Source organism: Pholcus phalangioides, unplaced genomic scaffold (assembly GCF_987345545.1).
Source record: "Pholcus phalangioides strain wild (caught in Gottingen) unplaced genomic scaffold, Ppha-v1.0 ptg000015l_1, whole genome shotgun sequence".
Taxonomy (NCBI): Eukaryota; Metazoa; Arthropoda; class Arachnida; order Araneae; family Pholcidae; genus Pholcus; species Pholcus phalangioides.
Genome location: NW_028301608.1, coordinates 88,994,921 through 89,017,295, shown reverse-complemented (window position 1 = coordinate 89,017,295; position 22,375 = coordinate 88,994,921). Strand labels below are relative to the sequence as shown.

The 22,375-nt window shown below is 34.5% G+C and overlaps 1 protein-coding gene across 3 annotated transcripts in view; it reads left to right on the top strand.

The window, feature by feature from the left end:
- The first annotated feature begins 11,989 nt into the window (after nt 1-11,989).
- Ppn (proteoglycan-like sulfated glycoprotein papilin) overlaps nt 11,990-22,375 on the top strand; it is an 87,698-nt gene continuing 77,312 nt past the window's right edge. For all 3 annotated transcript variants that reach the window (XM_089244712.1, XM_089244713.1, XM_089244711.1), the window contains exon 1: nt 11,990-12,220. In XM_089244712.1, coding sequence (XP_089100838.1) covers nt 12,198-12,220 — 23 coding nt within the window. In that variant the 5' untranslated portion in view covers nt 11,990-12,197. The remainder of the gene's footprint in view (nt 12,221-22,375) is intronic.

The following is a 22,375-nucleotide window of genomic DNA, read 5'->3' as shown; positions in this document are numbered from 1 at the left end:
TTTTGAATTACCATTTAGTCCATGTTGAATTCTTTATACAACAAAAATTCCCTTTACTATGATAAATTCCTCTATAATACTACTTTTTCAAAAGATTTCAAAACTGCTGCAACAATATTTTTTACATCTTTCCCAAAATTACTTTATTTTTAAACTTTTAACCTGTTTTTTTTCTCTTTTGCGGGTGTCTAATAACATCAGTATTTTACACCACATGCCACCCAAAAGTGCCAATGAATTTGCAGTGAAGCTACTTTCTGTGTAGTACACAAAAGTATTATGCAATTTACATAAACAAAACAGCTGAGTTTTATTAATCAACTAATTAATTTCACTTTTTAGTGCCAAATAAATACTCACATGTATATTTTCTGGTGGTACTAACACTGATTTAGAAGAAATGCCATTTACTGCATATATTTGGTGACAAAAAATGGTAATGTTATCTCTCCATATAATAATCCATCTACAACTGTGTTTTTACTTAGTAGGTAGAGTATCTTTATGTTAAGGTGTAACTATCTTGTTTGTTCTTTATGACATTAAAAAGCTTACAACTAGTTGTAGCTGATGATAATTATTTTATAAACTCTTTAGCATATGTGAAAGATATATATATATCTCTTTCACATATGCTAAAGTGTTTATAAAATAATTATCATTAGTTAACATACGTTAACAAAAATAAACTTGTTCTTTGTGTGTGTGTGTATATATATACATACAAAAAACAAAAATACAAGGTTTGTTCAAAACTATCCAATCATAACTTTTCATTTATAAACCAATGAAGCTAGGAAAGCATCGTTTGGTGCAGGTATGTAAACAATCCCCAGTGCTCATGCTTGAATTTTTTTTCCTGCCTGTAGAAGTTGCCAGTTGCTGGCAGACTGCAGATAAGTGAGTAAGGGTAAACTGTTTCATTTTTGATTTTTGACGAAATTGCAAAATGGAGTAGTAGAACTGCTTCAAAGATGACTGCAAATCACTGGAGAGTGAAGCTCGTTTTGATAGGCCGTCAACATCCAGAAAGAGATTGTGGCCCGAGTGGTGTGGTGGGTAAGATGTTCGTCTACTACCATGAAGGTTGCTGTCACAGTCCCAGCTTCAAACCCTGGGGAAGATATAGATATTTTCCCTAACGAGCGTGAGGACCCCTTGTGACCCTGAGCCTTCATTTCCAACCCATTTCAATAATGGCAGTAAATTGCAATACAGTGATAGGGCCAGAGTTAGTGTTTGTGAAGTAGAAAGAGATTGTCATTGACCAAGTGAGAATCCATGGTATGTATTCTGTCCATGTAATAAACTCATAACTGTCACTTACTGTCCATGTATATCCATCCAAAATACTGTGCCAAACTCTGGTGATGCAGGATTGTTGAATCACAACCCGAGAACTTGCAGACGAGGCAAACATCAGCATTGGATCCGTTCATTCTACTTTGACTGATGATTTAGACTTCAGAAGAACCTAGTCAGAGTTTGTGCCAAAGCTGCTAATGGTCAAGCAGAAGCAACTCTGGTGATCAAATCAACTGCCTAAACCCGAAAACGTGATGGTGCCTACTTACACTGCCTCACTTATCAGCAGTCTGCCTTAAACTGTGAACTTCTGCAGGCAAGAGAAAATTCAAGCATACACATCAGGATCGCTTATATACTTGTACCAAACCATGTTTCCCTAACTTTATTGGTTTGTGTACCAAAAATTATGGCCGGATATACTTTTTGAAGAAACCTAGATGTTTGTTTCCAGGATATAACATTTGAGAAACTCTGACAACATGAACACAAAAACTTGAAATATTAAAAGAAATAAAACACAAACAGCTGTTTCAAAGCTTCAATACCCCAAAGCAAAATATACCAAAATAAACTAGAGCAATAAAAATCAATTGCAGAACATATATTTATTCAAAATGTGGTATAAACTCTAAGCTATTAGTTTTTTGTGCAGAAAATTACTGTGGCGCAACAAAAAGCACTGTGAAAATATCTGACCTCATGGTTTGTGTGATTTTTTCCCATAAGTTGTCTACGCTATATCAGTTTGTATTATTTTTTTTTCCTTCAAGCCAGGATTATATTGGTCCCAAAAACAACTGTTTACTATATTATTTCAATTTCGGGCACTCAAGACATACAGAGAGAAACTATGCCACTCTCCACTGTTGCCAAGTGGAGATGAAAATTAAGTTCAGAAAGAACTGGTCTCTTTTGTACTTTGTATAACAGCAGAGAGTGACATAATTTCTTTATGTTACCATCTGGGGCAATTGTTGTTAAAGGCTATTGGCTGAGTCTGGATGGAGTCTGTCATACACAGTCCCATTCATTGCTTATATGCGCTCTAAAGAAAGAAAATATCAGTCCTCTGTACCTTGATGGTAGAGCACTTGTCTGGATTGTGAGAGAGGTTGGTGGTTCAATTTCCCACAGAGGCATTGTAAACTGCATTTCCAAACTGTATCTTCGTCCCTGCTTGGTAACCAGTCTTTCGTATTTGGTATTCAAGACATTTTATCTTCTGTAAATAACTCAAAATTTATTTTTCTTAATATTCATCACATTGTTACTGTATATGGCAGTGAATATTTTAGGTTTAAAACAGTTTTTTTGTGTGCAGATTTTGGCATTTCGTATCCCAAAAATTAATCATATATAAGATAAAGATTTTATAAGTGCCAGAATGTTGTGAGAAGGCAAGTAAAACTTTATGAAGTCTTCAGAATCAAAATTCCTTTGTGTTTCCATTTAATTGGTTATACAGAAATAACTACAATTTTGATAATAAAAATGTTGATCAAAGGACAGGTGTTTCTCTCAAATTTTCGTCTTAATTTAATCGTGTTAGTATGCAGAATGATTCCTATAATTCCCCTTGCCGCATTTTACTGGTGAACCATTAATCCTAAAGGAATACTTCCAATTAAAAAAAATATCCAAATAACATGTTTAACTCAGATATGTCATTCATGTTGCGAGGGGTTGTATAGTTATTTGAAGTAAAACAATTAACTTCTTATACAGTCACCCTGTGTTCAAAAACCCAATTATGAAGTTGTTGGCGTGTCTCTCCTAAAGGCAACAAAAAAATTTCAGATGTTCAAGTACATTATTCACCAAGATTGTTGAATTGAAATATCGGAGAAAAGTTGGGGAAAATAGCATAAAAACAATGAGAAAAAGTGTTGCACCAGTTTGTTTATGCTGTTCTTTCCCAATTTTTCTCCAATTTTTGATTCAAATATCTCAAAACATATTGCAGTTACAAACTTGGAACTTTTTTTGGCCTCAGGAGACACATGGCAACAAATTTCTAATTGGGTTTTTGAGGAAGGTGCACATATAAAAAATTTTTTTATTTCAATAACTGCAACCCCCTTGCAACATGAAGGACACATCTGAGTTCTACACATTATTTGAATACTTTTTTTCTAATTGAAAGTGTGCCTTGAGAAACAATGATTCACCAGTAAAATGTGGCAAGGGGAATTATGGAATCACCCTACATATTTGTATGCAACATTGCACCTCAACTAGCATGGCTATCACCATTCCCATCTTAGGTTCCAACTTTTAGATATTGCTTTAGTTTAGACTTTTTTATGCATTTGACTTTTTTTTATGAGAAAGTTTTAATAGAATTGTATAAATTGTATGTATAATGTGAATTACAAAAACTTTTTTTGTCAAAATAATATTTAGTTATTTGTTATCTGAGTTGTATTGTCATTTATTTCACACGTGTTGTGTCATAGGTATACATTATATATTTCATTATTTGAATTATCTAAGAAAAAAGTTCATTTTGGAAAGCGTTGGAGTAAAATTTTTTTGCATCATGATTAACATGCAACTTCTTTTTGAATAAAGCATTGGTTTTAATATCTAGCAGAAGTATTTTTAATTTAAATTGTTATAAAATCAGTAACTTCTTCCTTGCAATGATAGCTAAGTCTGAATACTGGACACTTATGAGTAGAGCCCGGATTTAATCACTAAAAAAAAGTGACAAAATATGCTCTAAAAATATGCAAATATGCCTTTAAAGATGCAAAAATGTGCACTTAAAAATTCAAAATTTAGCACTTAAAATACAAATAGTGCACTTAAAATACAAATAGTGCACTTAAAATACAAATAGTGCACTTAAAATACAAATAGTGCACTTAAAATGCCAAAATATGCACTGAAATTTCCAAAATATGCATTAAAGACCCCAGACGATATTACTCTCTGCTCCTGATACACTTTTCATAATACTAATATATTCCATCCATAACTCTTTTATAACGATGCTTTTCTCTGGTTCATTTGAGTATCATTATATAGGTGTTTCACTGTATTTTTAAATTGTTCTAACTGAAGCATTATAAACCTAGATGTATATTTGCAAAAATATACTACGGTATAGGTTTCAATAGCATGTGTTTGTCAGCACTGAAAATTGTATTATGACTTCACCCTGCACAGATCATTCTGCATTTATTTACTCTCCCCCTATCTAATTGTGCTTTTCCCTATTCATGTTTTGTTTTTTTCTGCCTTTGTATGTTTGCGCCAAAATATTATAAAATTGTGATTAAAATAATCTAAGTAAAATATGCCTTTCTTTATTGCAGAGAAATATAGTAACATGCTAGAAGGTCAATCAGAGACTTCTTAACTATTTTTGCCCATTGCCTATACTTCTCTAGAAAAAAAAACTCATCATTCATGTTCTATATTGTTTCTAGGACATTGCGAGACTAATTTTTCAAACTAAAATTTCACCTTAGACAAAAAAATTTTAAACATCAAATAAGTAATTTGATTTTTTTTTTTTTTTTAGGAAACGTAAAGGAAAACATGAGAGGCATATAGATGTGGGAATTTTAGGTGTGAATGTAACTCTCTCCGGTGGGGGGACATGCACAATTTAACAATTCCTACACGTGCCACTTTAACTCCCAACCCAGAAGAAATGAGTGCAGCAGCTTGAATATTGAATATTCACACAATATGTTAAGGCAATGATTTTTAATCCATTCTTTTCACAAGCCATCTCCTTTTACATACTTCCTGACTTATTGGATCTCCAAGATTCAATTTATTGATACTCCTTAGAACATTGAACGCGAGATCTTCATGAACCCCCCCCCCCCCCCCGGAAAAACGCTGGGGGCGGGTCTGGTGCCCGGGTGCCAGAACATTGGGGTGCACGAATTTCGCCCTCCTTCAACATTGCAAAGGGGTACCAAAAATGCGCGCTTGCCTTGGCTGCCTATGCATCTAGTTGCGGCCTGCATGTGCCATATTTTAAGAACCTCTTAAAGCAATATATCTCAAACTTTTGTCACGCGCGGCTCCCTTGTCCAATTCATGGTTAATCTGTGGCAGTTTAGTAGATATTTTCAGTCATAAAAGAACCACTTCAAAGCATGAATTGGCGCGCAACTCAATATCTCCAACTCGCCGAGACGCCCCTGACAAAGGTTGGCGTGCCCCTAGTAGACGCGGCGCACATTTTGAGAAACACTGTCTTAACGTATGATCGATCATGATCATTAAGAACCTTCTTAAATTTTGAATTTAAATTCTATTCATTCAAGTCCACTTTTTAGCCTTGTGTGATAGATATGTTGCGTTGTGCATTATCTGGTAGCTTTAATATTAGGTGAATCAATTATTTATCATGAATGAAAAAATATAGATTTCATATAGTCTATTTTGTTATTTATATATACTGTTCTTAAGCTTTTATAAAATCACTAAATTTTTAGTTCAACTAAAACTAGCAATAAGAAAGACTAAGAAATTGTCATTGGTTATTGCTGAAAACTAAAAGCAATCATCACGGTGCAGGTTCTTCGTAGGCTTCATTTCTGATTGCTTTTCTTTTTATTATTCTCTTAATAGAAATATATTTTATAATATTTCTTGGGAATAATTCGGTTCCAATAAGCGGAAGGAAAATATTCCTCGCTGTTCTTTGGGACCCCTAAAGCATTTTGCATCTTTTTTTGGCTGAATGTTTTAAACGGGAATGAACAATAAAAATTTTTATCAAATAACTTTTTAACGTTGCTCTTGCGCGAATGAAACAGCTGTCTGATAAACTTTTAACAGCTTCTCCTTAAGAATGAAACGCAAAAGAGTGAAATTTAGTAAAAAGAGAGATTCTGTGACGCTTCATAAAATCAATATAAGGAAGGCACTGTACCTAAAAGATAGAGAGCGAGAGCAGCAACACGTGGTGCATTTTTACGCTTCGCGAATAGAATTTCAATTCCCCTCGAGGAAATACTTCATCGTCGATGCAGCAGAGGCTGTCTTGGCTTAGATATTATTCTATTCTACGGCCATCGTAATAAACTCGTCGAGAGGAAAATTTCTCTAGTTGCCCAAATATTATATTTTATATTATGAAAGAGCATAAGTAGAATGTGCATGAAAAAGAAAGGCCCTGCAGGAGTTTAAGAACACGTAAAAACTCCTTTTTTGAAAGTCATCTCAAGGACAAGCGTGAGAATTACATCTTTGCCGTAAATTCAACAAACGATTCTTTCTTCCCCCCACGCTTTCGTGGCCCAATATTATTTGCCCTGCACCTGTGGTCAGCGGGAGAAAAATGTGGAGATTGTGGAAGGACAAGGGCTTTTTCGGCTCGAGAGATTGCTGAGTGGTGTTGCTTAAAAGGCTGTCAATTGTGAAATTTAGGGATTGGGTTTCTGAAAATCGTATAGTATTTATTCAAAGCTTTTCATTTATTTAATTGCACTTTTTTCGGAGTTAGTTCAATCTGACGCAAATGAGTGTCCTGCTAGGATTTGACTCGTGAAGCCGTGGCTCCAAAACGAAAATGATCTTAATTACGATGTGCATATATTTGTTACTTTATTCAAATTATTTCTCTTACAGATTTTCCTATTGTTAGCCATTAAATGAAAAGTTAAATCCAGTACAATGGTAAAAAGAGTAAAATGTCATCACTTTTTGCTAAATTTAGCAGAATAATGACCATTTCACGAAGTATACGTTTTTTGATGCAGTATATTTAAGACCGTGCAGATCGATATCACTTGTAATGTGCTTGGGCATTTACCTAATTTATGTTGGGTTGGTGAGGTGCATAGTTCGGTGCTGGTTCGCCTTATAATACCTGTAGTATTAAAAAATTGCGTTATTTTATTACGTTTTTTGTTTGCTTTTTTTTCGGGTTCAATTATTCCCCAATTAGATTTCTCAGCTGCTTCATGTGAATTTTTTTATTGTTTATTAAACTGCACTCATCAGAATTTGGCTCGATACGAAACCCGGTGTGTAAATATAGATTTTCTTTGGGATCGGTTAATGGAATGTTTGATTGAAAGGTTTCATGACAATATCTGTGAAATCCACATACTTTCGATATCGACTGGTAAACAGAAAGTTCATGGGACGATATTTCTGATTTTCTCATATTTGTCTATTCGTGGCATAATGAGAATGAATTTTTTCCAGAATTTTTCTTTTTTACTTCGTGTCCTTGTTTAATGAAATTACCGTTTCTGTTCCACTACCTTTGTTTTGAAATTATAAGTAACATTTTTGCAGTTCATTTTTCGATCAGTTTTCCTCGATTCAATGCATCTTTTAATTGAAAAGTTCCAATAAAAGTTAGTTGAGATTTAAAATTGAGTAAGTGAAGGAAACAATCTCTGATGACCATATTACGACCACCATTTTCAATATAATCAAAATATTGTTTCTTCAGAAGATGAAATGTTACATAATTCTCTTTGAGCTAGATGTCTCGTTATACAATATCCAGCTCCCTTTTTACGATTAAATGTTTTCTTGAAAATTCTCTCTCTCTTCCCAAACACGTTTCGGGAAAAGGAAAAATCACAAGCTGAGCATGGCCATGTTACCTTCAGGTACCATAAACATGATCCTCATCATAGGAAAATAACTTCCTTGGTTTCTATTATGAACGTTACTGTGACACACATGGTCATTAAAATGACGGACTTCATTTAATCACAGTTCTTTTTTTTCTCTTCTATATGAATTTTTGTTTCCTACTTTCATAACTATATAGCATGAGATATGTATATCGGTGTGTATATGTGCTCATAGGAGGAAGAGTAAAATGGGGTCGGTTTGATACACGCAAAGAAAACAAAGAAATCAGGCTTCCTTCAATGGCACGTCTTATGTTCAATTTGTTTTCTCAATAACATAAGCTGTCAAGGACAGTGGTGTGTTGAGCGGAAATATCGAGCCGGATATGTGTCCGAATTAACGCTTATACTTTTTGTACGAGGTTGTCCTTCTTGCGTTGAAGACCGTAAATTAGTTCACGTGGACGTATACTAACTACGTTCACACACACATGGCTATCGTTTCTTTATTTCTTTTCCGCGATGACCTTTGTTATCATGTTTGGTGGGTGACATTGCTGGACATTCGAATCTGGTGTAAACATTGCGATTATATCGTATGCGTGTGTGATATGAAATCGGCACGGTGAGTGCATGTTAACAACATGTGTATGAAAACTTACGAGAAATAAATTACACTTTCGTGAATTTTTGAATAAAATTTTGGAAAATGAACTCGTAGGAGAGACGCGAACAGAACAAAAGTGTGGGAAAAAACATAATGTTTCTGGGAGAACGAAATGCTTTTTACAAACACATTTAACAACATCGTTTTTGCATTTGTTCAAGCATATAAAAATATCGGTCTGAAGGAGAAGTGTATTTTATTTTGCCAATAAAAAAAACTCGAATGTGGAAACGATATATTCCACAGCAGCTGTGTTGTCAACCAAGTTTCACATTCCTCGCTGAAGCAGTGGTTCGAATCTTTTGCTTTGCGAGAGAGCCCTGAAGCGTGTATTAAATAAAAGCGAATGCTTTCAAAAATCTTCCATTCTGTAGCATTTCTTCAGCTACTCGTTATGTCCTATTTTAATCGCATTGTACTGACGACAAATAGCGTCGATAATGTAAAAGTGACGTAGGAGAAGTCGTTTACGTGTTTCAGAAAATTCACTGTAATGGGACGATCGCGTTTTCCTGTTGAGTTTCGCACAAAAAAGACACAGATACTGAACAGTTCATTAAATTACTCAAGACTTCTTTGTCAGTGAATACAAGGTGTCTAAATTTGAGCTTTCCAAAAGTATGGTTGGACGCTTCCAAACATCCCAATTGCTCATACAGAAATCAAGCGCAGTTGTTACTACAGGTTCTTGTTCAATAAAATACCAATTTGAACAAAAGGAAAAATCACGTCTTTCTTTGAGAGAGACTGATGGTGGAAATGATCTATCCACAGAAAAGATGTCATTTGTCAAAAAGATGTACTAAATTACCGTATTTTAACATGCATGAGAACCCCCGAAGATTTTTTGGGCTTAAAATTTGGAAAAAAAGTTTTCATCAAAGAATTTATATATATATATATATATATATATATATAAAATATAATATAATATATATTTTTTCATTTCATAGAAATTATTGAATTTCTTGTCACTCATCTGATTCATCACAATCAGCTACATCAACTGGTTCATTATCGTCATCACGGTCACTCTCGTCGTAATATAGCAAGGAATTGAGTTAATATCTATTAACGAATAATCTATTAAGAATAATCTTCTATATCTAATAAGGTTACTATTCATGCGTCAGAATTTTTGGCAAAAAGGGGTTCCTTATAAACGTTAAAATACGGTATGAATCTCAATAAAATTGATTGTGGTTGCATTCACTTTCGACTGTTTATCTTTCGGAGGGGGAAATTGAGATGTCTCTAACGATCATTCTGATGCACTTCTGTGTGAAGAGTCAGGAAATTCAAAAAATTAGGTACGTTTTATACGTACTATATAGGAATAATTCTGTCACGTGCTCAAAGGGAACAGGAAAGTTGTTACGTCCAAAGCTTTTAGACTATTTTAAAACTTTTTTCTGTAAATGTAAATTCGGCTTCATCTTCCTCCGGGAAAATATACGTACAGTAATATTCTACGCATATATGGAAGTCAATATCAGTTTTTGAAATTAGAAGAAAATTGTGAAACAGAAGTTGATAAAATTGACAGATTCTTTGGATTGGCAGCGATGTTCCAAACGTTGCCACTTTGCGGTAACGTGGGCATCGTTCTGGACTCTTATTCTGAGGGTCCATGTTCGGATCCCGTTGGTGGCATAGTGGTGGTCGGCTAAAAGTGGTTTTCTGTGGTTTCCCAACTTTTAAGTACTATTACGAGCTGGTTTTCCATTCCAAAAAAGTCGGCTTCAAAATATGGAAGGAGGATGGCAGCACCAGTAGAATACGAAACAAGAGCAACTCCGACAACATTGATTCGTTAGGGGCCGCACATTGCGGCATGCGCCGATTCGTCAGAAATTCCGCAGAGGAATTTACTCGAGGTTCATGTACGGTTAAGTAGTAGTAGTGATGCTCTATACTACATGCGTGTTGTACACAAAAAGAAATAAATGGAATGTTTTGAGCATAAATAAGTTTCAAATCCTTTCCGATGTTTAAATTATAATTATATGCAGACTTTAAATTTGTGACATCTTGTGACAAGTTCATTCTTCATATGTATTATAACATTGCATGAACATCGATTGAAGCGTCTTCTTCACTGCAACAAACCGGCCATTGAAGCATAGCGTATGAATCATTTTAACTCAATAAATGCATATATAACACACTATATTTATATTTAATTCCGTCTCCTTATGTCTCTTTCAAAATTTTCATGTATCATTATTGTGTATATTTGTTGAAACATAAAAACTGAATGTGAACTTAGACACTTTGTATCGTGAAAATTTCACATATTTTGAATATTGGATGGGGAAATATGCAACAAAAGCTTAAATATAATCAGGCCAAATACTCATTATCCATCAAATATCCAAATAAATGAGTACAGATCAAATGTTCGTAAAACCAATGTTTATAGACTATTACTCTTTCTATTCAGAAATACAGATTGGTTTAAAATAAGACAAATTCAAATAAATATCAGAAATAACGGGACGCAATTTCAAATAATTCTTCCTCGTAAAACTATAATAAAAAAAACAATTTATCTATTTAGGACCAAAAATTTACAATACCCTGGATTCACACATAAAAAATGAAAAATGCGTAAAGAAATATAAAACTCTGATTAAAACATATGTGGAAAATACCAATATCATAAATAGTATATAAAGTTTTAAGACAGACAAATAAACACATACAATAAAAACCATGGGGCAATTTATATGTGTGTGTATGTGTACGTGTAATACATACGTGTATATATTAAACGATGTGTTGGCCACAAGAAAACATTTTTGGTATTATTTTCATGGATCTGCCCTGGACGGACATAAGGTCCCTTGGGAGATCATACTCTTGTACGCAGTTTGTGTGTAGTTCATGTATTGTGTTGTTTTTTGTTATGTTGTTGTATGTAGTTTATTCATACAAATAAACCTTTAGTCTCTCTTAAAAAAAAAAAAAATCACTTTGATTTTAATGCAATGATATCAGCGTTGATAGAATCGAAATTAGATTACATGAATTTTTGTAATTAAATTTGATTAGAATTTATAATTGAAATATGAAGACTTCATATTTTTTCAATTTAAATCCTGCTTCATTCCAGTAATGACTCAATTTCAAAAATTGAAAAGTAGGAAAATGACCATGCTAAAAAGAAAATGTTTCTCGGAATTTCTCATATTCTAAATCGAACTTATATATAAAAACGTTTTTTTTTCTTTAATCCTAAATACTGTATATAAATGTTTGTGTGTGTGTTTTTTTTCCTTTTCTTTTTTTTAGTAGCGTGGGCGATTCCGGTCAACGTTGGCAAGGCAAATAACAACTTTCGGGGGATATATTCTAACACCACCATCACCACCACCCGCGACACCAGTGCCTCTAGGCGGCAGGATTGGTTTGTTTCGCGCAAACCCAATGTGAATGAAGTAGAAGAGAGACAAAAAAAAAGTTGAAAACAGGGGGACCAGATCATAACTGTGAGAGGAGTGAGGAATGCCAACAAGAACTTCTTCTCCGCTTCTTCTTATTCTTTTGCTTGTGTGAGAGTTACTTCAACTTCTTCCAAGGAAAAAAAAAATTCCCGCGAGAAAGAAAGATTTCCATTTCTCCTCACCGGGACGCAGGTCCATCCACAACAACTCATTATGGACATTCAAAAGTTTTACCGGTGAGTCAAAATAATTTTATAATACATTTCTTAAATTCAAACAATTAATTCTGAAATGTTTTCCTTCAAAATAAACAGTTGTGTGTGCGTGTATGTGTAAATGTGATAGGTACGGTGATTATACATATTTCGTCGGTTATCATCCATAATCATCAGTCGTTTCGGTAAGTTTGATAAATTTTCCTTTTACCGGTTATTGTGTATAATTCTCAAATGAAGTTGATAAATATTTAAGAAATCATGCGCAATGTCACTTAAATTCAACTACTTATCAATACTCGTTTGCATTACACATGTTTTACCATGAAAATAAAATAAAATCAAAATAAGTGTTATTGAGGATAAAAACTTATAAATTATTTTCAGTCTTTCGATGTTAGCTCTCTTCATATGTATGAACATTTTTATATATAACCAACATCATCGACCTAGACTGAAGTTTGAGCAAAATGCGTGGTAAATTTAAGTACTTAAATATTTATACGACGATATTTCATTTTATACCTTATTGACAATTTATCATATTCACCAATACGAGCCAGGGATTATACATAATCACCGGTAAATTCTAATTCGCAAAATTTATCAAACTTAGCAAATCCGGATTTATCACATTTACCGTAGCATGTATAAGTTTTCTCTTTTGAAATATAGCTAAATTTTTGAAATTTTTAAGAAATATTGATAGTAGAGCTATCGAAACAGCAGACACTTTTTTTTTTCCAAGTGTTAAAAAGTGTTTCGTGTTCATTCCAAAAAATTTCAAATTGTGTTGTGAGTTTATTTGTTTTATTTTATTTCATTTTTTTGATGACTGATAAGATGACGTTGGAATCTCAAGTTTCGTTAGTAATTAATTTCTATGGCCTCTGGTTGACCTTTTCAACATTGTTTCGTTATTATAAAGCATATATTAAATTTTTTCTTGCCTTAATTTTTATTTCGTATAATTCGTGTCTAACGTGTAATTATGAGAATATATCTGTATGCCAGAGGTATAAGGGCACTATATCCATTTTCATCAATATTGGGATAACGTTATTAATTAGCGGTAATTATTGATAACTTTAAAATATTAAATTCCGCTAATTGATAATGTTAAGTGGTATTTGGATGACTTTTTCAACATTGCTTCGTTATTATAAGTCAAATTTCTATTTTCATCAAATTAGTTATTTATTTGCCCGCTTGTGTGTTTTTCTTTCCATAATTTTTACTTCACATAATTATCTGCCGTATGTATAAAAATATTTTTTCCATCTTCAAAGTGAATTTTATACCTTTGCTTTTTGTTATTATTCCTTTTTCCTCCATAAATGATGTTTAGAAAGCGGAATAAAATATCCGCAGCACTAAAAATTGGTCCTATTAGAAGGTGGCCCTTAAATTATATTTCTCCTATAGTTTTTGTTTTTACTGCCAAATTTCATATGTATTTTTATCCCCAGAACTATTCGTAACCCTTAAATGCGTAGCTTTGCATATGCGTCCAGTTCGAAGATAAAAATTCAGAATCTCCTTTGCACATAAGGCTGAGGTCATATTCTTTCCATTATATATTTTGAATTTGGTGGTAGATGTCCCAACCAACCACAATTGTTTGTTTGTTGCAGAGCATGTGTGGCTGCGATTTCACTGATTTGCCAAAACGTTTTGTGTTTGCATTTCTTTCTTTTGTTTACCTTAAAGTTTGTAATCAAATTTTTTTCTCAGTATAGTTTGAATCACAAAAAAAAGATAGTTATATATATTTGGAAAGAAATATTACTTCAATACATTTATTTTATATGCGATTTTGCACATGAAGCTTTGCACAAGGATTTTCTAAAGTTCTGAATTTTCATTAATTTTTGTGTTAATTTACACAAAATTTTGTGTGTTCATATTTTTCATATGAATATTTTTCAGCATTCCTGTATATTCTGTAAAAATGTATGAACTTTTGGAAGACGATTCTCTTTCTTCAAAATTTTTAATGTCTAAGTATCGAAATTAGGGGAGGGGGCACCAAACATTTTTAGGGCTTCTAAATTATCAAGATCATCCTGGCCCTAACGCTATTTTCGCAACGAGCCCCCGCATCTATCAAGCTCGGCCCTGGTCTGTTAACAGGTAGTAAAATGCATTGTGAAGCTCATTGACATGACTCAAAACAATGTCGTCTATAACGGAGAGTTTCGGTTATAGAAAATTCCACTTTATTTCCAACTGATCTTGTTTGGTGTTTTTGTAGATGAACGTAAACTGTAGATGTGAAGTGAAACAAGTTAATGGAAATTTCCCATTTCCAAAATAAAAGTTCTTGAAAACTGGACAAAAAGTTTTGTAAACAGAGAAAGTTCATGAACTGACCGAAAAGTCTTCTAAAACTAGGAATTTTTCTTTGTGGAATGCTTGCTAGCATTTCTGTTATCAGTTCAACCAGAAGTAATGTGAGGATTTGTATTGGGGTTGGGTAAGGGATGGACCTGTAATATCATGTTACAGAAAAGAAGTCCCCAAGGGTAGAAAAATAGAGAAAAAAAAAACCGAAATCCTTCTTTTTTTCAGGGGAGTGGTAATTCATCAGAAGACTTTGACTTGCTGAAGGTCTTTCACCGTTTGCACCAGCAGTTATCCATCCGTCCTAAGATGTTCCGAATGTGAACACAATCCTCTCTCTCTCTCTCTTTTTCTTTGCCCCTGAAAGAGTTTTCTCCCCTTTTTACTTTGGAGACGGCATGAATGGAAGCGTAGGGTTGTATTTAAAGATTTATTATTTTGCTCTTTGAAAGTTTTCTTTTTTTTTTCTTTCTTTGAAGAAATCCGAGTATTATTCGAACACGTGATCAAACAGCCGTAAAATCTAAACAGGACTCTTCGGTTTCGGTTGGAATTCGTACGTATTTTAATAGCAAAATCCACTACTGAATTCACGGAATAATTTTATTTTTTCGGATTCCATAGAAATCCATGTTGTTTTTGCTTTCGCAATGCCTTTTCTGGCAGTGGTTCTTAAGTTTTCGCGCTTCGAGTGCCCACCTGGACATGTGTGAATGACTTGCATCTCCCCTTGTTATGTTGAACCATAACTACGATTTTGCATTGCTCCATTTGTTTTTTTGTTTTTTTTTCGCCATTATTGATTATTTTTCATGTTTTCTTAAATTGTCCATCCTTTATCCTCGTGCGGTACTCATACAAGCTGGTGGGAACAATTGATTTATGTCAGTGTTTTCCAATCTTTTTGCCATTACAGAAACCTCATAATCCATATTCTAAGGCATCCTCCAAATAATATCCTTTTTCTAACCATTAGAAATACACGAATACCCATGCTCTAGGAAAATACATTATAGCGACTCCCTTAACTCAACTTCAGATAGGGGTCCACTTTGAGGTGGGGGGGGGGGGCTTCGTGCAAAGCCAGAATTAGGGGGAAGGCTTGTAACCTGGGCCAAAGATCTTTGATTAGTCGGTGAATGTACTTTGTTTAAACTTTGAGCCCCTAAAACTATGGGTGCCCTTAGGCGAACACCCTACTCGCCAAAAGAGAAATCAGGCACTGGATGTAGAGCATAAGTTATGTGTCAAATAATACTCGGATTTTTTCCAGTATTTTGAACTGTTAGTTCCTGTATCCGCTTGATGAGTTGGATTTCGTTTTCCTGGATGTTTGCCAACTTTCTTATCGTCATTGAAGTAGGCGAAATATCTCACCTTCTTAAACGCTTTCTATTTAAGCAAGGACGGTTCCAGTTACTCTGTGAAGTTGATATTTAATGGAACACATTTTTCTATCTCCTACCCCTTACTTTGCACCTGCTGAAAATCGGAGAAGAGCCTACTTTATGAAAAGAAAATATGGCATTTTACAGGGTAGTTCGGGGATTTTTACTATATAGGGCAAGTTATAAACTTGGGCTGAGAATCAATTAAAATTAACTGGTTAGTGAAAAAATTTAACCGATTAATCGAATTTTGATTGAACATTTTTTATGAAATTTCCAGGTGCTGTTACTTTATAAAAAAACTTATTAGGTACCTTTTTAATTAAATTAATTAATGTTATAAAAATATATTTATTCATTTCACCCATCAACTTTATCTTGGTGAAAATAAATATTGGAATAGATTGAGAAATTGAGGCTGGACGCTTGTAAGGCCGGTATTACACTATAAAAGTTTGATAAAATCCCTTTTATAAAACTTGAAAAATCTAACCAATAAGGTTATTGGTTACATTCTAGAAAATGTAACCGTTGACCTTATTGGCTGCATTTTTCAAGTTTTATAATAGGACTTTTTTCAAACTTTTATAGTGTAATACCAGCCTAATGTTGAATTTCTCCACTAGGATCTTGCCGTTTTTTTGTTTTTTTTAAAAATAAAATCAGTCATTCTAGGTTAATCCCTGATTTCGAAACTACTTTCGATCCTCACTCTGTTGCTTTTCTTCCTAGAAACTGCTCCCAAATGTACTGGAGTAGGGGAAGAGGTAGTAGTTTCCCGAGTACGAAACACCTGCCGGCCGGCCTTGTCTTGTAAAACTTCCATCGAATGGAATTTAAAACTGAAGTCATCACCTGTTTTAGTTCAATCGACTTGTATTTCTTCTGTGGTGACAAATTTGATCAAAATATTTATTCAAATATTTTTAAATATGGTCACTTATTTCGAATTTCAATTGGATTGACGGAGTCGATTAACTCAACTAAAATTTTTAACCGCAATTAACAATTGATCGATTAACCAACTCGATTAATCGGACCAGTCCTATTGAAAATTATTGAAATAATTAAACCCCCTGGAAAGTTTAAATTTTTGTGTTTATTCCCGATATGTTTAAAGATAATTATAATATAAGGGAAAAACTTCTAAATATATAGTTTTAATCCTAAAGCTACGCAGAAAACAAGAAGTTGTTGGAGTTTCAAGACTTAAGTGGACCGTGGTATGATAATGTGACAGAGAAACCTTGTAACAGTGTTTTATTTCTGTTTCAAATTATATACTGTGCATTCCGCTTAATGTTATCACATACTACTTTACCGCACATCAACTCGTGTGCGGTCATATATCGCCATACGGCAATTTCCAACCAGTGGAATTGGATGGGAAATAAATGTGCCACCTATCGGTGCTCGCCCCAGTCTCGGTAGGTAAAGAACTTGTTTCTTATGCTCTTCTCCGGATTCAAACCCGTGGACCCCGGAGCGCGTGGCCCATGTCGGAAAATTTTTATTCATTCTCTCAATTTACAAATAGCGTAAATACACATAGAAAATATATCTTACCCACTGCATCACTTGGGCACAACATGATCGCATAGGGACTCGAGGGTTTCGATAACAATAACCGACTGATAACTATATCCGAAAAAAATCTTAGTTATGAGTGCAATGATCATAAGTCCTGTTTGGTGAAACAGGATGTATATATAAACAGATATATGAACAGAAACACAACTCCGTTTTTCTTCCCCTTTCAACAAGTTTCAAAATTTTAAATCGTGAATTTTTTTCGCCTTTAAGTTGAAATACTTTTTTTATTATTAAGAAATTAGAACGGAACTGTCTGAATGAGTATATAAAGAATTGTAGGATACTTTTTTTTAATGTACGGTACGTTCCATAAGTTCAGTTGTGAAAGTCTTCTTAGAGAGGAACTATGAATGTGGCTCCTATATAGTCTTGTAGATTGATAACGATAACTTATAGTGAAAAAATTAGTCTGGGGTTCAACCTTAGCTTCAAAATATACCAAAAGAATAAAACTATCCACGAAAAAAAAAAAATATGTGTATAAATAGAAGTCTTGATAACTATAAACGAATTTTTTCCCATGCACTGATATTGCTCCGTTCCAAACATTATCCATGATTCTGTGTGATAAGCGGTATTTACTCCATCATATTTATAGGTTCTCTGGAATTGTAAACTAAACATCTTTGGTTTTTGATAGCATGGGTGGGAGCATGGCCCCCACATCCTGGAGAGGGGCCCCAGGCTGGAATCTTTTGTGGGCCCCCAGTCATACTTTTCACGGGACCCTTCTGTAGTTAATTTATAGCGTGAAAAAGCAAAAATGATGAGAACTGCCCGGGTCCCAGGGCTAGAGCCCTGTCAGCCCCCCCCTTGTGGGGGCCATGGGTGGGAGTTTGAAAACACACACAAAGTTGATTACCGTGCAGCAATTTCGAAGCTGTGAGCTAAGATGTAATTGCGATGTATTAGAATTCGTTGGAAAGAATGCTATTTCCGAGATCAAAGTATGATTAAAGGGGGAAACCATACAATATTGTTAAGTATTGAATATTCCAAAATTGGAATCACTCTCACGATAGTGATATGTAAGGGAGAAGAAACCTCGTTATTAAAAAAAGTAACAGCAGTTGGTAATTGGTGGCATTTCCGCTTGGGATAGTGGCAGCGAGCATCTTGAAAAGATGATGATCATTACTTTGATTGATCCGAACGATCATTATAATTCAGATGGCTCTCTTAGAAAAATAATGAAGACTTAGTTATATCATGCAATACATTCTGTATATTTTATGGTTTGATGTCTCCGAGGGATGAAAAGCTTTCTTTAATTTCTTCAACGAGGAGGGCTGTCACTGTCACCAAAGTACCGCCCGCTTTCCTTGAGTTGCTCACAACTTTGCTGTCATTTCCGTCCCGGCTCACACTGGAATAATAAAGCTGTTCTTGATCACCAGCAATACTGCCATGTGGCCACGCTTCCACCCCCCCCCCTCTCCTTTGTAATGAGTAAGCGACTTCAAATTTTCAGGGCCTCTGTGGAAATTATTGTTCTTTCTTATTATTTTTTTTGATTGTGTTGTAGAGAGAGAGAAAGAGAGAACGAGAACGCGAGGTTAGAGAGTTCGAAATAATTCTCGCTGTTTCATGACACAGTGAGACCTACCTCTCTGGAAGACCAATTTTTTTCTGGTTCGTAATGCTCCCTTACCCCATGTGTGGATTCTAGTCTGTTGAGGGGGCCACCTCTCCTAAATGCCAGTTTTCTGAGGAACGTGCGATCTCTTTAGCTCCCCACATAGAGATTTCACTGTGTTTTTCCTCAATATAAAATAGGATTATATATGATGGTCCATTATAAAGGATGGCTTGGAATTAATATTACTTCTTCCGTTCTTGAGTTGGCCGTGTGAGAAAGGGATAGTCTGGTCTATTTGTTTTTTAAAATACAGTGAAATATGTTTAAAAGTAACAAGGTCTCAAATTTTCAGAATACAGTATATGTATGCATAGGATTTCTGCGATTAATGCCACATAATTTAAGGTGTTCAACTTGAATGTTTTTCCTGTGCTTATTTTGCTTCAAGGGCTTTATGAAATATTTTTAGTCGAATATGGAAAATTGGATTTATCTATAAGCAAGTTTGTAGAGTTCTGTATACAGGGTGTCCCATAAATTCGTGAATAGTTTTAAAATTCATAAAAATCGAAAGAATAGTTTTAAAATTCATAAAAATCGAAAGAATAGTTTTAAAATTCATAAAAATCGAAAGAATAGTTTTAAAATTCATAAAAATCGAAAGAATAGGTTTAAAATTCATAAAAATCGAAAGAATAGGTTTAAAATTCATAAAAATCGAAAGAATAGGTATATTTGAATGCGGTTTGCGGAGAAATTATTCTCACGAAAGGGGAATTTTTTTAATAAAAAAAATGGTTCAAATTTTTGTCGATAGAGGGTGCTGTGCTGCACGAAAGCAAATCACGTATTTCTGGACCTGTGCCTTTCTTCAATCTCTTCTGTGTCCAAAACGCCCGTAAAGCTTCAGCCGACGATTCGTGTCTGCGGTAAATCAACTTTACCAATAACGCCAACTGTCAACACTGTCATTCACTACTGCCAACAACTATACTCACTACTGTCAACAACTATATTCACTACTGTCGACAACTATATTCACCACTGTCAAGATCACAATGAAAACCTTATGTGAGCGATAGCGACAGGAAAAGTCAGAAATGAGTTGTTAACCGTACATCCTGCATTTTAGAGAGGCCTCTGATTTTCACGTTGCCAGAGATTAGCTTTCATGCAACGTCATCTATCGACAAAAATTTGGACTCATTTTTTTTTTCTATACTAAAAAAAGAATCACATTTCGTGAGAACAACTTTTTCGCAAACCACATTCGAATGTACCAATTCTTTCAAATTTTATGAATTTTTAAACAAATGCTTTGTGTTTGAAAGAAAGGCTAATAAGGAAGTGTTAAAAGTAGAGGTTGGTTTTCTGTGGTTCCCAAATTCGAGGCACGAATGCAAGCCCATCCAGCGCCAACTTTAGCTAGCTCTACTAAATATTCAATCATTACACTTCACTTCTGAAATATAGATGGCAGCACTGAAAAATCACACACAACGCTAGATACGCACTCAGACTGTTAGGCAGTGTTACCGAATTCGAAAACTGGTAAAGGGGGGAAGCCTGCGCCAACGCCTCTGCTTTAGAAGGTGTTGCCAGCGCGCACCCTAAGTAACATCACTTGCCCCAATTTCCACAATAGATGGCGTCACTATTCCGACCAATAAACCGGCCATATCAATAATTTTTCCCAACTGTAAAACAAAACCGCCAAAAAAAAAAGCAGAAACACAAAAAATTCTGGAAATTTCGATGGCTTTTGGTGAATGTCTGGTTTAGTAGTAAAATTTGGCCTAGGGACTTTCCTTCTGTATACATAAAGGTGCTTAGCGATCAGTTTCCGCGAATTCAAGGAATTACTGGCCATCCTCAGATCATAATGGTCTTTCATAGAGTCTCGCGATTGGCAATTGGTATTCTTGCTATTGCTCTAGTCCAGTAAAAAAAGCTTAAGAAGAAGATGGTTGTTGTGAGTCTTGGAAGGAAAACTCTCTTGAAAGAATAACTGATGCCCTCCCGCTGTGCTTGAGACAATAACTTTCCGATAAAAAAATATTCTACACCTAGACTTGTTCAGAATGAGAGAGAGAGAGAAAAAAAATTTATTTAGGAAGCCGGTTGCACTCCAAGAAGAAGCTGGAATTTCTCCTCCATGGTCTCGTTTTTTTTTCTTCTTCTGTGCAATTTGGTTATTTTCCCACACCGCCCACTTATGCTTTATCTGAATTATCTGAAGGCCGGTGGCGTTACTACAGAACCATCTTACCGAAGGGCAAAAAAGGTGGTAGGTACTCTTTTGTTGAAGGCGTTATAAGTCATGAACCCCCTACAGAGAGTTCTTTGGAAAACTATCTACGAGATAGAAGGCTTTTCATTCCTTTGTCGGCTGGGCCGTGTTACTTACCATGTTAACCAGTTACCACTTTATTTATCATTTATTTTTTTTTTATTACACGAGCCCACACATTATAAAACAAAAGCATGTTAGCCTCTTTTGTCTGGTGTGTTCGACGTATAATTTTATTAATTAATTCAGTGCAATATTTGGGGTGGAATAGCGGTCTAAAATCAGCGGTATGAAAGCAGTTTCAAGATTTAATCTTATCTTTGGGTCTTACGGGCCGCTTTTGTCTTTCAAGTAGAGTGACCAATTTTTTTCATGTAGATTTGATGTTTAAAAAAGCATCCGGAATATAGTGAAATTTATTTGAAAATGATACATTAGTTGCGAGTTCAATTCCTTCCCGAAGCAAAATTTCGCATACAGTGAAAACTTTTTGTAACGATAATCGTCTATAACGATATTCATTCCCTTATCCTATCATACTTCCAATGATAAATTTTGTATAACGATACTTTTCTCTGTTCACTTGAGCATTAATATACTACAGGGTGGGCGAGAAGTCCTGGACAAAATTGAAAAAATCAATAACAAATCAACCAATTGACCTGGTCTTAGATTGGCCATGCATATAAATGGTGCGGTTTGAGCTAAAATACTTATCCTGGCCTAGATTTTTTTTTTTAAATAAATTAAGGAAAAGTTCAAATTTATACACACAAGTGGCGCTATAAAACCAAAAAATCGATAATAACACATACAATGAAACACAAAGAGTGCATAATTGATGTATATGACAATATACATGGAGCACGTTGCTAATGTAACTACTTCAAGTCTATTTTGTGGCCCAAACAACTTCACTTTTAAACCCGGACCTTGATGCGCTTTTTCAGATACGTTGTACGCTCGTGACTAAACTTTGTCAC